This window comes from Lissotriton vulgaris, unplaced genomic scaffold, assembly GCF_964263255.1.
Source record: "Lissotriton vulgaris unplaced genomic scaffold, aLisVul1.2 SCAFFOLD_774, whole genome shotgun sequence".
Lineage (NCBI taxonomy): Eukaryota > Metazoa > Chordata > Amphibia > Caudata > Salamandridae > Lissotriton > Lissotriton vulgaris.
In genome coordinates, this window is record NW_028254302.1 from 371,169 (window position 1) to 386,314 (window position 15,146).

At 46.1% G+C, this 15,146-nt stretch overlaps 1 protein-coding gene across 1 annotated transcript in view; it reads right to left on the reverse strand.

Moving 5' to 3' along the window:
- Window positions 1-4,334: 4,334 nt before the first annotated feature.
- Window positions 4,335-15,146, reverse strand: part of LOC147659589 (NACHT, LRR and PYD domains-containing protein 12-like) — a 495,706-nt gene continuing 484,894 nt past the window's right edge. The window contains exons 11-12 of the mRNA XM_086951623.1: window positions 8,501-8,554; window positions 4,335-4,464 (exon numbers count right to left, since the gene is read on the reverse strand). Coding sequence (XP_086807749.1) covers window positions 8,509-8,554 — 46 coding nt within the window. The 3' untranslated portion in view covers window positions 4,335-4,464; window positions 8,501-8,508. The remainder of the gene's footprint in view (window positions 4,465-8,500; window positions 8,555-15,146) is intronic.

Sequence of the window (15,146 nt, forward strand, 5' to 3'; positions counted from 1 at the left end):
AGTGATTTTAGGCCTCTGCGCTCTTTAGCACTGTGGCGCAGTGTAAAGTGCGTGCGCTCTCTGAGTGCATGTAGTGAGATGGCCTGCCCTCCCATAGGAATGCATGGGAGATATGTGTGTCCATGGTAGTTCCTGATGTGTGGGGAGTACAGGGGCGAGTTTGGTATGTGCGGACTCGTGAGATTGAATGCTGTGCAATGATGTGTGCAGATTTATTGTGTCTAGTGTAGAAGTGCCACTTTTAGAAGTTGGCCTGTCTGTGCAATGAATGTGAATTGACTGTCTGGCTTGTGATTGGCTGGAGCTGGCTGGTGTGCCTGGCTCCAGGAGTCAGGATGGATCTGCCCGGTGGTGAATGGGGAGATCTGCATGTTGATGGGAGGGAGGAGTGCGCCTGGGACCTGAATAGGGCTGTGCCTTCCCTCCACAATGCTGGCTCCACCTCCTGTGGTGCGTCTGATGTCCCTGGCCTGTCCTGTGAATAGGGAGAGGGACTGAGCAAAACAAAGTGCTCCAGAACCAGTTGCATCTGGTCTTCCCCTTGCCTGCACTGCTACAGCAAAGGATTTCTGTGTATAAAAAGAGGCTGCGACCTCCTGTAAAATTTTCTTGTTTGTGGACTTGAATCTAACGGGGCATGCTGCTGCTGGGGCTCAGACGAAGGCTTGCCTCCCTGGGCCCTGCCCAGCCCCTGGATGCCTGGATGACTTCTTCTTCTGGGACCCTTTGAACTTTCTTGCTATTTTCTGGACCTTGCAGAGACTTTGGGAGCCCCTTTTGTGCCCTGTGAGCACTGTGCTCCTTCTCCTTATTGACCCCTTTAGGAGGGAACCCCCAGCGTGGGGATTCCCCCGTGGCACCGACCTTGCGGGTGCCTACCCTGCATATTGGGATATTTCGTTGCAGGTGCCCACCCTGCTTGATGTCCGCTGGCTGGTGTTTAGTGCGCAGGTGCCAACCCTGCATCTTCGTTTTACTGTGGTAATGACTATGGGTGCCCACTCCGCTTATAAGTGTCCTAGCGGGTGCCCACCCCGCATACTAACTTTATTTTTATTCACGAGGAAGCCTACCCCTCCTTTTTCACTGCCGACATTGCCGTCCTCGGCCCTCCTGGTTGTGGGTGGGACCGCCCGACGGAAAAGGAAGTGACGCAACTGTGTGACGTCACGGGGCTCCCAAGCAGAGGAGAGAGCCCCTCGGTGGCTGGTGGAGAGGAAAGAGCCCCGGGTCCCAGGAGGGGGCCTGGGCAAAGTGGGGAAGCAGCGGCCGAGGATGCCAATAGCAGCGCAGGGCTCCTGTGATGGAGGAGAAAGCCCCGCGTCGTGCTGCACGAAGCTGCCCCAGAGCCTGCCCGAGCCGGTGAGTGAGGGCGGGGGCGGGAGACATAGCCGGTACTCCTCTTCAGGGCAGCCCCGCTTAACAGAGGACTGCCCCCATGGTAGGGGCATATTCTTTAAAGGACCCATGCCCCGCTACTTATCCCGGCACCATAGTGGTGTCAGTTTCCCGAGCGGCCCCGGATGGCAGCGGGCAGCTCCAACGTTCCGCATATTTGTTGCCAGAGCCTAGAGAGTTCTGATGCGCGCAGTATTTATTCCAAGAGCCTAGGTGGCTCCACGGCTTCCCCTTATTCCTAGAGCCTGGATGGCTCTAACTCTTCCCATTAGTTACTTTCAAGAGCCAGATGCTCCAGTGGTTGGTAATTATTTTCTGTGCCCTGTGTGGCTCCCATACTTGGCCCATGTTTGGTTTCAGAGCCTAGATGGCTCCAAACGTTTGGCGCATCTTTGTTTTAGTGCTACGGAGAGCCCATGCCACAGTTCTGACTTCACAGTTTCCCAGCAAGTAGGGGGCAGCTGTACCGTTTAGGTTCTTTCTTCTAGGGGACATGCTTCCTAATCCAGGAGTGGGACGCACTCTGTTGCCCCATTTCTGGCTGCACAGCTGCGCAGCACTTAGTGCCAGCTGCAACGTTTAGGCCTTCATTGAGACTCCCAGCTGCCCAGCATGTAGTGGGCAGCTGCCACGTTTAGGTTTGCCCCAAGGGCGCCCCTTGACTGTCGCTGCATTGGCAGCAGCCCTGACTTTGGACAGAGGGCATCTGAACCCTTTATAGATGGCCTGGTGGCCCAGGGAACTATTAGGTTTGTAGGGTGCAAGGCCGTAGGGTACTCTTTATAGGTGCTAGGAAATGTAATGTTGGTAGTATGATTTATGCACCTTGATTTATGTTCATAGATGTACTTGTATGATTACTAGGTTTTACCTACTGTCTTACCTTTTATAGTTATTCTCTACTGTGGTCTAGGTTTGCTTTATTTCCTATTTTAGGTTATGTTATTAAGTTTGTTTTCTGATGCAAGGTATGTTTAGGAGTTGTGGTCTACTAGAGTTAGGCTTAGGAGGTTGGCGCAGAATAGAGTTCTCACCTCATGTGATACTGTGCCTGTTAGGATCTATGTTACAGGTTGGCGCAGAATAGAGTTCTCACCTCATGTGATACTGTGCCTGTTGGGATCTATGTTACAGGTTGGCGCAGAATAGAGTTCTCACCTCATGTGATACTGTGCCTGTTGGGATCTATGTTACAGGTTGGCGCAGAATAGAGTTCTCACCTCATGTGATACAGTGCCTGTTAGGATCTATGTTACAGGTTGGCGCTGAGTATTTAGTCTGCCAGTGATTATTGGTTGTGTTATGAGAGTATGATGTGTTCTTCTTTTTATTACGCTTTACTACGTGCTAATTCTGGCAGGGGCCCACGCGGCCCTGTCCTGTGTAAATAATCCCCTGTGAATATTGCCCGTGCCAGTTGGCACAGTGTATATTGTCTCTCCTATGTGGAAAGGTTACATTTACAACTGAAGTTTTTGTCACATTGAGAGCACGGGTCATTTTCTTTCTCATTGTGGGTTCTCTCTTGTTGATGAAACTGAATCTCCAGTAGACGCTTCCCTGGCATCTAGAACGAAGACAAGATTTGTTCCAGGTAAGTTCTCCCAAATTGAGTGAGACCAGATTACCGACCGAAACTTATCCAGCATTCAGAGAGCTAATAAGGTCTTTCCCCAGTGTGAGTTCTTTCATGTCTAGTGAGATTCTTTTTCAGTCAGAAGCTTTCCTGGCATTCAGAGCACTGATGCGGTTTATACCCAGTGTGGGTTCTTTCATGCACAGTAAGGCTGGATTTGCGACTGAAGCCTTTCTGGCATTCTGGACACTGATAGGGTTTTCGTCCAGCGCTAGTTTTCTCATGTTTAGTGAGGTGGATTGATAACTAAAGCTGTTCTCACATTCATTGCGCTTATTCGAGTTGTTTGTTTCTCCAAGTTGGGTTTGTTCCTGGATACAAGTCATTTTAAGACTGAATCTGATTCCAGAGTCTGTTCTTGTTTGTGTTACACTCAACATTAACTTCTAAACTACGCTGCAGGTGCTCTTCTTAACATATGTATTTAACTAATTATGGTTTTTACCTGGAGATCATTTTCCTTTAAAGGCACCGATCTAACTTGTCTTATAAACTTTCACTGAGGAGCCGCTTGTATTGATTAAGAGGCCTCTCATGGATTCCTTTTCTCCTGGTTATTCCCCGGGTGAATTCTCTCCAGTTTAATTAGTCTCATTTAGTGATTCTAGTTTCTTCATATTTGATTTAGGAGTTTTAAAAGCACTGATAAGGCCTTTGGGGTTTAGTGTTAGCCTGTAAGGTATGTTCGCTCATACAAGTAATGACAGATGATTAGGGCATGCCAGGGTGGTTTATGAATTATCAATAGCGTAACTCTGGCCCCTTTTATACTTTCTGAGCCAGTATATGCTTTTTTGATCAGAGGCTAAGACAGGTACATGATCCACTTTGGAGTTACAGGACCCTTTGAAACCACTCGGATCAACCCAAGAGACAGAGTTGGTGGGGGAAAATCTTCCTATATTGGAAACAATAATCCAGCATCTTTGCTGTAACGACATGTGAAACAAAGTATTTACAATGACTTTCTTTTAAACAATCTTTTCTCTCCTCTGAATCACAGGAGATGGAAACAAAAGCTTACGCTTGTAAACCGGGAATATTAGTCTTTTTGACGGTTCTGTCACATCACAACATGTCTAGGGATGCTGATCTGTTGGGCAGGGTTTGGGTCTCCAAAGCATTTCTCATAAACCATCAAACAGAATTTACAGCACTGAGTTTTCTCAAGTGCACTGCGTGGGAATCAATTGTGGCCAATGTTCTCCTCAATCTCAGTTACTGACACTTGGTAAACATTTATGCTCCTTTTCTTTTAGAGATTTGAAAACTTTCACATTCACCAGTTTCTCCTGATCCTCACCATTCCAGGCACATAGAATGTGTTTCTTCTCTAGAGCTCGAGAATGTTTTAACTTTCATTGAAATAATCCTTTTTGTTGTGTTTCACACATTTTAAACCTTCTTGTTTCTGTTCATGCTTCAGTCACCTGTAGAAATGGAGTCAGAGATTGTAAATGAACACACAGAAAAACTATTTAGGACCTTATACTTTGCACAAAAAAGTATTGACAAAAACAAGATTGGAAATCAGTTGAGTTGCATTTCTGATCGTGGTGAAACAGTGAAGATCGGGAGCTTTGGATCACTGGAGCTCATGGATGTGAGAGGGTGTGCACCTGTTACAACGCATTTTTTACAACGCACTACCGTTACAACGCATCCATTACAACGCAGGTACTGTTACAACTCATGTTTTTACAACGCATTTTTTTACAACGCAGGTACCTTTACAACGCATACCATTACAACGTAAGTATTGGTAAGTATATAATTATTTTAAAATGTTATATGTTGGGTATTTTTAGGGGTTAGGGTCAGTTTTGGGTTTTAGGGTAAAGGGGTATTTTTAGGGGTTAGGGTCAGTTTTGGGTTTTTGGGTAAAGGGGTATTTTTAGGGTTCAGGGTCAGTTTTTAGTTTTTGGGTAAAGGGGTATTTTTAGGGTTCAGGGTCAGTTTTCAGTTTTTGGGTAAAGGGGTATTTTTAGGGTTCAGGGTCAGTTTTCAGTTTTTGGGTAAAGGGGTATTTTTAGGGTTCAGGGTCAGTTTTCAGTTTTTGGGTAAAGGGGTATTTTTAGGGTTCAGGGTCAGTTTTCAGTTTTTGGGTAAAGGGGTATTTTTAGGGTTCAGGGTCAGTTTTTAGTTTTTGGGTAAAGGGGTATTTTTAGGGTTCAGGGTCAGTTTTCAGTTTTTGGGTATAGGGGTATTTTTAGGGTTCAGGGTCAGTTTTCAGTTTTTGGGTATAGGGGTATTTTTAGGGTTCAGGGTCAGTTTTTAGTTTTTGGGTAAAGGGGTATTTTTAGGGTTCAGGGTCAGTTTTCAGTTTTTGGGTAAAGGGGTATTTTTAGGGTTCAGGGTCAGTTTTCAGTTTTTGGGTAAAGGGGTATTTTTAGGGTTCAGGGTCAGTTTTTAGTTTTTGGGTAAAGGGGTATTTTTAGGGTTCAGGGTCAGTTTTCAGTTTTTGGGTAAAGGGGTATTTTTAGGGTTCAGGGTCAGTTTTTAGTTTTTGGGGTACAGGGTAAAAATAAATTAAATTTAATTTTAAATTAAATTATTTAATAGTAAATAAATTAAATTAAATTACATTGCATTATTTTTGGGGTTGAGGGTCAGTTTTGAGTTTTTTGGGGTACAGGGGTACAGGGTAAAAATAAAGTTATATTTTTTTAATTTTCAATAATTAATTTAAATTATATTTCATAAAATTACTTTAATTTATTTTTGGGGTTTAGGGTCAGTTTTCACTTTCTGGGGTACAGGGGTACATGGTAAAAATAAAGTAATATTAATTTAAATTTAAAATAATTAACGGAAATTAAATTATTTAAAAATACATTAAATTATATTTTTAAAATTAAGTTACTATTATATTATTAATATTAACATATACTTACCAATACTTACGTTGTAATGGTCTGCGTTGTAAAGGTACCTGCGTTGTAAAAAAATGCGTTGTAAATACATGCGTTGTTACAGTATCCGCGTTGTAAAAACCGCGTTGTAACGGTATGCGGAGTAAAAGTCCGCGTTGTAACATCATATATCCATGTGAGAGCAAACGTAACTAATATTTAAGAAAGAAACACAAGTTGCACATATATTGTGACACCGATTCTCAGAAGCAGCAGACACTAAAAATGTACAATTTCTGTATCAAACTGTGGCATCACAATGAGATATTTGTAATACTTTTAATGAATTATCGGATGTTATTTACTCCCCTGCCCACCTAGACTGTTCATCTATTCCTTTTTCCAGTGATCTAGGAACGGACATTTTATAGAACAAAGGGATTGGCCTTGTTGCACTCAGTGCTTTAAAGGCCACCGTAGACGGACGCTGTGTCCAGGTCACTCAGTGGAATTCACAATTTCAAATTGTGCGGATGATAAGGACTTACAAGTCAAGTCAAGTCAAGGTTGCTTTATTCGAGGTTCACTCATAAAAGCACATACAATCTCCAATATAAAAACATTTTTAAAAAGCATTTCAGTTAGAAGTAAGACTTGATTAACAAACAAATAGTTTAAAAATGTAAATATCGTTACAGAATAAAAATTTAGAGAACAATTTTACAGATAAAAGTGCAGACAGACTTATAATACAATAAAAAAGACAATCAGCTGCATAGAGACCTCTGTCTGATAGACCACGCCCATCCAAGGAATTTGGCGATAGCTAATACTAAAGGCAGTAAAGTGCTAGTGCGTATGATTCTTAAAGCTACAACACTGCTAGTGGTACCTAAGTTCTTGCACATTGGTGTAAGTCAGATGCGCCTGGGTTCTGCATAGGTCGTGCAAGCAAATAGAAAATGGCCAATTGTTTCCTTGTGAGCTCCACAAGCTGGATAGTTGCTGATAGATGAACCTCCCCACCTGCCTGTCAGAGATCTGAGGGGAAGGGCACCTGCTCTAATTTGGAAAAGGAGCTTCCTGTCCCTCGGTGTGGTTATAGCGTCCCAATAGAGTTCTAGGCTGGGATTTAGCTTTGCTTCTAGGGCGGTAGGGAGGACGGTGGCAGAGTCTCCCCGACCAGCTGTTCACCTGTAAGCTGTTTTTTTAAATACTTGACTATCAGGCATTGATGCGTGGGGCCATTAGGAGCCAGAAACGCGCTTTTCCGGCCCTGATTGTCTTTTATTTGGATATAGCTTTGGTAATGAACACAAGCGCGGAGATACCCCTCCAGGGGGTCGAATTCCTGCGCTATACAAGCGATTAAATAAATAAATACATCCTCCAGCCATAGATGCTGCACTAGTACCACTCCAGTGCAGAGAGGCCACCTTCTCCCAGGAGATATCTTTTAGGGCTTTTTTAGTTGGGAATGAGGCTCCCACTGGGTTTTCCCAAAGAATTCGAAGACCGAGATCACCCAGCGTTGCTCTAAGTACATCAACCAGCCAATTTTTTAAAATAATATCTAGAAACCCCTCAGCATAGTGTAAAAGCTCAGGTGTGGTCCAGAGCCTCCACCAATATAAAATTGGACGAAGCCTGGCCAAATCTACAACAGCCTTCCTGCCAGATTGTACCCAAGTGGCAGCAATGGAGTACTTTTAGAGAGGCCAGTAATAGTCCGGAAGAACTTATTTTCCGATATTTGGAGTGACTGAAGCTTCTCAAAGCCCCACAGCTCAGCACCGTAAAGTGCAGAGCAGAGGGCTTTGGCCTCGTACACCTGCAGTGCTGGTTTTATTGGTTTGGTCATAGATTTTCTATGCACTGAACCAAGAGCACCAGCCAATTGTCTGTGCCTTAATACTGCGATATCTAGATGCTGGGACCATCTAAGATCATTTGATACATGAATCCCCAGATACGTAAAGGCATTAACTACCTCTAGAGGGCGATCATTCATGACTAGTTTAGTTCTAAAACTTCGGTGGGGATTAAAAACCATGAGCTTAGTTTTAGCCACATTAACTTCTAAGCCATGCTCCCCACAGAATTGGTCAAAAATAGATAGTGCACGCTGTAGACCACTCGGAGTCTTTGATAAAAACAGAGTGTTGTCTGCAAACATTAAAATCGGTATCTTAGTACCAGCTAATGAAGGAGCATCCACATTTGCATGCAATATACGAGCCATGACACCATTAATATACAAAGTGAAGAGCGTGGGAACCATCGAACACCCTTACCGAACTCCCCGCTCCACCGGGAAGTCTGCGGTGACCATTCCCTGCCCCCCACTGGATCTTAGCAAAATTTTCTTCGTGTAGCCTCATTAACATTGTCAATAGTTCTTCTGGTAGGCCCAAGCTCCTCAATACCAACCACAGCTTGGACCTAGGGACCAGGTCAAAGGCAGCCCGCAAATCGACTAAAGCCGCATACAGGCTGCCCTTGCCCAGCAACACAGTCCTCCACTGCAATAAAGTAAAACGGAAGACCTGGTCCACCGTACTGGTAGATTTTCGAACCCCGCTTGGAATGGAGACAAAGCGTAATAAGGACTTACATGGTGGCTCAGGACTCATCATACTCTTCCAACTTGAACCAGTCACTGTAAAACCTGAAAAAGAGAAAAAAACAGCACAACAGTAAAGGAAACCAAAAAGGGTCAAGAAAAGAAAAAGACAAAACAGAGGAAAGAGAAAAAAGGCTATCTTCTACTCTCACCGCAGGGGTCCAGCACAGAAAACTCTGCAGCAGATGCTTGTGAACCCATAAGTTACTTCTAAACACTGTGCCCCCAAGGTCAGCACCAGGTGCAGCTCCACCGGTCGCACCACCCTAAAGCAAACCCTGTGTGCATGTGTGTCCACGCACATGCACTGTGTCTTTTGCTTGCAGTAGACAAGACAGAAAAGGGCAGGATGGAAGGACGCAAAGAGATGGAAGTCAGATCCAGAGATGAAAGATGCTGAAAGAACGGACAGAGTGAAGATAGTCTCATGTGTTGCAGAGAAGAAGACAAATGTGATAATAGTTAAGGAACTGCTGGACAAAACTGACCTAAAAAGGAACTGGACCAGCACTACACCCCCCAACATGTCCAGGAGGAATGTGGCTCCATCAAGGGATTATCAGCAGTTTGATAACAACAAGAATAGTGCACAGAGGGAGTCAGATGTTGATGTTGAAGAGACAAAAAAAAACAGATCAAGAAAGGGAATAGACGGCGATTTAAGGACTAGAATTCGGAATCGAACCTTCACAACACAAAGTTTAAATAATTGGAATGTTAAGATCTGTTGAAGACAACGGAGCAGCAGCAGTCTATATAACCTGATATAGGCCCGCTGCTCTCAACATTACAATGTCTTAATACACAGCCTCTGCCTCTCTCTTTCCCCTGCCTCATCAAAATATATGTATTGGGCAGGAGAAGGCAGAAGATAGAGCCTGCAGCAGGGCACACAGGAGCCTCCCCCTTCCTACTGCCGTAGCTCGCAGTGTCACTGGCGTCTCAGAAGGAGAGGGGGTTCTGCTCATCTCCTGCATCTCCCCGACTCACCTGAATGATGAAAAGCGGTTTAGCCGAGCCCAGGGAGAACCAAGCCCGACTTCAGCCTCCTTTGACAGCTGTTGCTGTGAATGTTCAACAATTAACTGCCATGGTCCTGCATGCGACTGTTAACTGTTGAACATTCAAGGCAACAGCTGTGAAACAAAAGTTTTGGAGTACCGGAGGTGTTTCAACCCCCTCGGTCTCTGGGACACCGTTGTTTTATTAATTAACACAATCTGCCCTCATGGGGCAAACATTGTAAAGACCTTATAGTCAGCCGTAGTAGGCAATACTGCCCATTAAAGGACAGCTCCCTTGGTAAAGGCCCTTGCCTTTGGAGCTGCAACAAGCTTCAAAGCTATATTAAAGGTTTTAAATAATTACCGAAGGCATAAACATGGTTACTCAGTCAGAGAAATAATTATCATAATATTTGCAGGAGAATCACATAAAGTTAACCTCTAAAGTATATCAAAAGCCAGAATCAGAAATAACTCTCAATGTAAAGCCAATAGACAGACCACTACAACAAATGTGTGCTACGAAGTAAGAAAACGTTTTTCTACAATATCAAATAGCAAACTGACATAGAACCTGCTTAATTAAAAATCAAGGAAAAGTTCTTAAGTACAAAATCAGTAAGAGGACTGACATGTAGTCTGCCTTTAGGAAAAGTGTAAAATAAAACAATTCCAGCAAATATCCTAAAACAGTACATTTTTATAAATTTTAAGACAGAGAGAATTTAATTTTATTGATTAAAAGAGATGCCAGATTCCCAATTATTTCTTCTACAAAAGGGCCACTCTGGGTGACCTCTAGGACTGCACCAAGCATGCAATCCTTCTCCCGTCTCAGGCACCGTCATTGTGTCTGGTTCAGTCCAGTAGAAACTCCTAGTGGAGATGCAAGTTGTGGAAAATCATTATTAATCATAAAAGGATTTTGTTGAAATCTTAAATTTGTTGAGAATTTGTCGTTCTATTCTGCACTGGTCTGTGGGGCCATCGGGACTGAAGGCATGCTCCAATATATCTGCATTTGATTCTACATGCTCAGCACAGAGGCCAGTTGGGCTGGGACCATTGGCTGTGACATCCCATTCTGTGCCATCTGATTCATGTTCCAGTTTCCCAGGTTCCTGCAAACATTGCACAGATCATGTCTTATTCTGCACATTATTAGTGTTTGAGGTATTTAAATTGCCACTGTTAGTAAAACCTATACCCTGAGCTGGGCCGGACTGGGCGTAACAGGCTTCGGGTGTTTCCCCGGGAGGCTGGAAGAGTGGGGGACGATTGTTCAGTACTAGGGGTTGGTTTTGCTGTGGTGCTGCTATATCGCCCCCCAGCAACAAAAGAGGCATGGATCTGGGCCATCAGAATTGTCAGGCCAGGTTTGGGTTCTCAGTCCGGCCCTGACCCAGAGGAACAACATTTCCTCCTTGCACATACTGAACATCATTACTCTGCACCCAACGCCGTGCATATCCAAATTCCCACCAGCAACAAAACCAGAATCAAAACGAGAATACAATCCGTGAGAACCAATTTCGTCACCCTTCTGGAACATTTTTGTCTGAGCGCTCATTATTTTTTCTTTCATATTTTTCTGCTTAGTAACAAAATTGTCACTAGAATACTTTGGTTACAACAAAATCTCATCTCACATTTTGCTGAATACGTGCACTAACCTCTGGATGCAATGCAAAAAGATGCTCCCTCTTTTACCCGGTCTTCGACTTTGCAATATTGTCTTGTAATATAGTATGATATTTTGAGGCGCTTCATCCTCTGGCTCTTTAATTGGCCAGTTTACCAGCAACTTACACTCATTCCACAAAACTCTTGGGATAACAATTAACAAATTTAAACTCAGCTCTCGACCACCCCGCCTGGACGAACAGGCCTCATCTCCACTGCATCCCTCCTGGAGAGGCTCAACCTCCTTTGAACCAACCAAGCACAGGACAGGTCTCATCTCCTCTACACCCTCCTGGACAGGCCTCACTCACCTCCTCTGAGCTCCCTGGACAGGCAGCAGATCCTCTTCATCCCTGGAAAGATCTCACCTCCTCTGTCCCTGGACAGGCCTCTCCTCCTCTGCACCCCTCTGGGCAGGCCTCACTTCCTGTGCACCCCACGGCTTAGGGACAGGCCTCACCTCCCCAGCACACTCCCCTCCCCCTCCAGATAGGCCTCACCTCCCCTGCATCCCGCAGGACAGGCCTCACCTTCTCTGCACCCCTTGGACACAACTAACTTCCTCTGCACCCCCCTAGACAGACCTTTCCCCCTCTGCACCCCTGGACAAGCCTTATTTCCTCTGCACCCCCCCGGACAGACCTAAACACCCCTGTAAAGTCATGGACAGGATTTGCCTCCACTGCACCCCCTTGGACAGGCATCAGCCCCGCTGCACCTCCTGGAGAGGCCTCACCTCCCCTGCACACCCCAGCACAGGACAGGCCTCACCTCCTCTGCACCCCTGAACAGGACAGGCCTCACCTCCTTTGAAACTCACTAGACAGGGCAGGCCTCACCTTCTCTGCACTCCCCTGCACAGGCCTTATCACCTCTGCAACACCTGAGCAGGCCACACATCGTCTGCACCCCCAGGACAGTCCTCACCTCCTTTGCACTCCCCGGATCAGGACAGGCATCACCTCCTCTGCACCCTGGACAGGCATCACCTCCTCTGCACCCCTGGACAGGACTCACCTCCCCTGTACCCCTGGACAGTCCTCTCCTCTTCTGACCCCTGGACAGGCCTCTCTTCCTCTGCCCCCTGAACAGCCTTCACCTCCTCTGCACCCCTGGACAGGTCTAACCTCCTCTGCACCCGCTGGACAGGTCTTATCCCCCCCCCCCCCCGGACCAGGCCTTGTCTCCTCTGCTCCCACCTGGACAGGCCTCACCTCTTCTTCACTTTTTAGACAGGGAGGCCTCCTTTCTGCTGCACCCCCCTGGGCAGGCAACACATCATCTGCACCCCCAAACACAGGACAGGCCTCACCTCCCCTGCACTCCTCTAGACAGGCCTCACCTCCTTTGCACCCGGACAGGACAGGTCTCACCACCTCTGCACACCAGCACAGACCAGGCCTCCTCTGCACTCCCCTGGACAGGCCTCACCTCCACTGCACCCACTGGACAGGCCACACCACCTCAGCACCTCTCCCGGACAGGTCTCACCTCCTGTACACCCCCTCTGGACAGACCCCACATCATCTGCATCCCCCAGTAAAGAACAGGCCTCTCCTCTTCTGCACCCCCAGGACTGGACAGGCCTCACCTGCTCTGCACCCCCTGGACAGCCTCACTTAATCTGTACACCAAGACAGGGTAGGTCTCATCTCCTCTGCACCCCCTGGCGTGGCCTTCTCTCCTACACGTGCAGCACAGGACAGGCCTCACAACCTCTGCAACCCCTAGACAGCCCTCACCTCCTCTGCACCCTGGACAGGCCTCACCTCCTCCGCACCCCTGGACTGGCCTCACTTCCCCTGTACCCCTGGACAGTCCTCTCCTCTTCTGACCCCTGGACAGGCCTCTCTTCCTCTGCCCCCTGAACAGCCTTCACCTCCTCTGCACCCCTGGACAGGCGTCACCTCCTCTGAAGCCCCCCCCTTGACAGGCCTTACCTCCTCTGCACCACTGGACAGGCCTCACCTCCTCTGCACCCCTGGACAGGCCTCACCTCCTCTGCAGCCCTCTGGACAGGCCTTCTCTGCACTCCCTGGACAGGTTCTGCCTCTCCTGCATCCCCGTAGACAGACCTTGTGAGAAGTTGGCCTGGCATATGCTGTCCACTATTCTAGTGGGCACCTTGCACCCGTCCAAACGACCCTTATTGATGGTAGGCTTAGACAACCTTTATAGAAAGCTATCCTAGTGGTAGCTATGGAGAGCAGCCTTCAGGCTAAGTCTCGAAGGAATGTAAAGCAGCTTGATTAACAGTGTATTCATTTTTTTCTGTGTTTCTAATTTGTTTTCGCTTACTTTTTATGTACAGTGTATCTGTGGGCCTGGGAGTGGGGAGCCTCTCCATCTTAAAAGTCTAAGAGGGACTCATCACGTGACAAGAGAAATGAAGTCTTGCAATAGTGGAACTCAGCCAGCTGAGATGCTCCTGGGAACCTACCCTCTGCCCTAGGAGAACACTTCAACTTGTACCTGAAATGTATCGACTTATATGATAATGTTTGTGTGCCCTATTGTTTCAGCACTATTAAGCCATGGGAACTGGAATGTAAGGGGTGGGTACGAAAAATTAAATATTCATTGTGGGAACACTAAATTCGAGGTGGTGACAATGACCTAACCCCCTCTCTTGTCCAATCCAAAGTTGGGGATCCTGTCGTTTGCAACATTTGTGGGTGGTCCACTGACCCGAAAATAGTATAACTAGTCTAGTTTTAGCTAGAGAAATTGTCCAACTTGTCCGAGTAGCAGACCCGTCACCGACCCTACGAACTCTATAGGTGAATGATACAGAGAGCTGCGGAGCACTCTGTCTGTAATTTCCACAAACTTCAAGGGGTGGAATAGTCTTAAGTGCTGGCGAAGCACTTTGCTGGGAGATTCGAGAACCCAATCGGGGTTATTGGCGGATTCCGTGCAGAGAGGGAGTAGCGCAGGCGTTGCATCCGAAGCTGCAGGTGTTGGTCGTGCCCTTTGGTGAGCCCAGTCCTGATCCAAATCCTGAGGGGTATCCTGTCCTGACTGTCCATGAGCTGTACCTGCTCGCCTACTGGCATTCTAAGTCCTTGAGGATCCTTGTCCTCGCCTTTTCCCAAAGTGACCCGTGGCCAGGGTTAGTCCTCATTCCCGTCCTAGGTAAATATAATTGTGGGTGTCCGTCTATCTATTCTCTTTTTCTCTCCTCCTTTTAATAAAGCATCCTTGCCTATGTTATTTTCTCTGTCTTTTCCAAAGATTTTACATGCCACTGTTTATTAGTTATGTTCCAATTTTCCCCTAACCTGTAGGACATTATTGAAACTGTTTACTTATTTAGTGTGATCTATTTTTACTCGTGTTTAGAATCTATGCCTAAAATAGTAGTTAGAATAAGGTCTGCTTTACATCACTTGTAGAAATTCTAGCACTCCACCAAATAGTATGGTTGTCCAATTTTACCTACCTTAGTATAAGTCTGAAGACTGAATAGTATGTTCCCTGTTACCCTATTCCTGTAGATTGTTCGCACTCAATGGTGCTCACTCTCATTCATAGTTACATTTTAGTCCTGATTCTAGTCATTGATATTCTAATCTGTATTAACTTTATTCTCATGGCATATGAACGCTAAAACTTTTACCATATAAAGTCTTGTAAACCCTTCAGGTGTCTGTGGCTATTATCATCGTAAATTGTTATGCAAATGTATGAGGAATTTTTGGTAGTCTTATCTCCTACCCACTGCTAGCTCCTGATTCGTCAGGAACATAGGTACCTGTGACAAGGTGGTAAGTCAGGTGCACTGGAAATAGTAGTAAGGAAAACACTCAAATTTCTGATAGTAATGTGTAAACTCGCCCGATTCACAAAAATACAGTCATAAACACGTCATGGGCCCAAGTGCGTGTAATCTGGTGAAATAAAGAGTCGGGCTACCTGCGCGCTCTATCACCGGTGCCAATAAGAAGTGC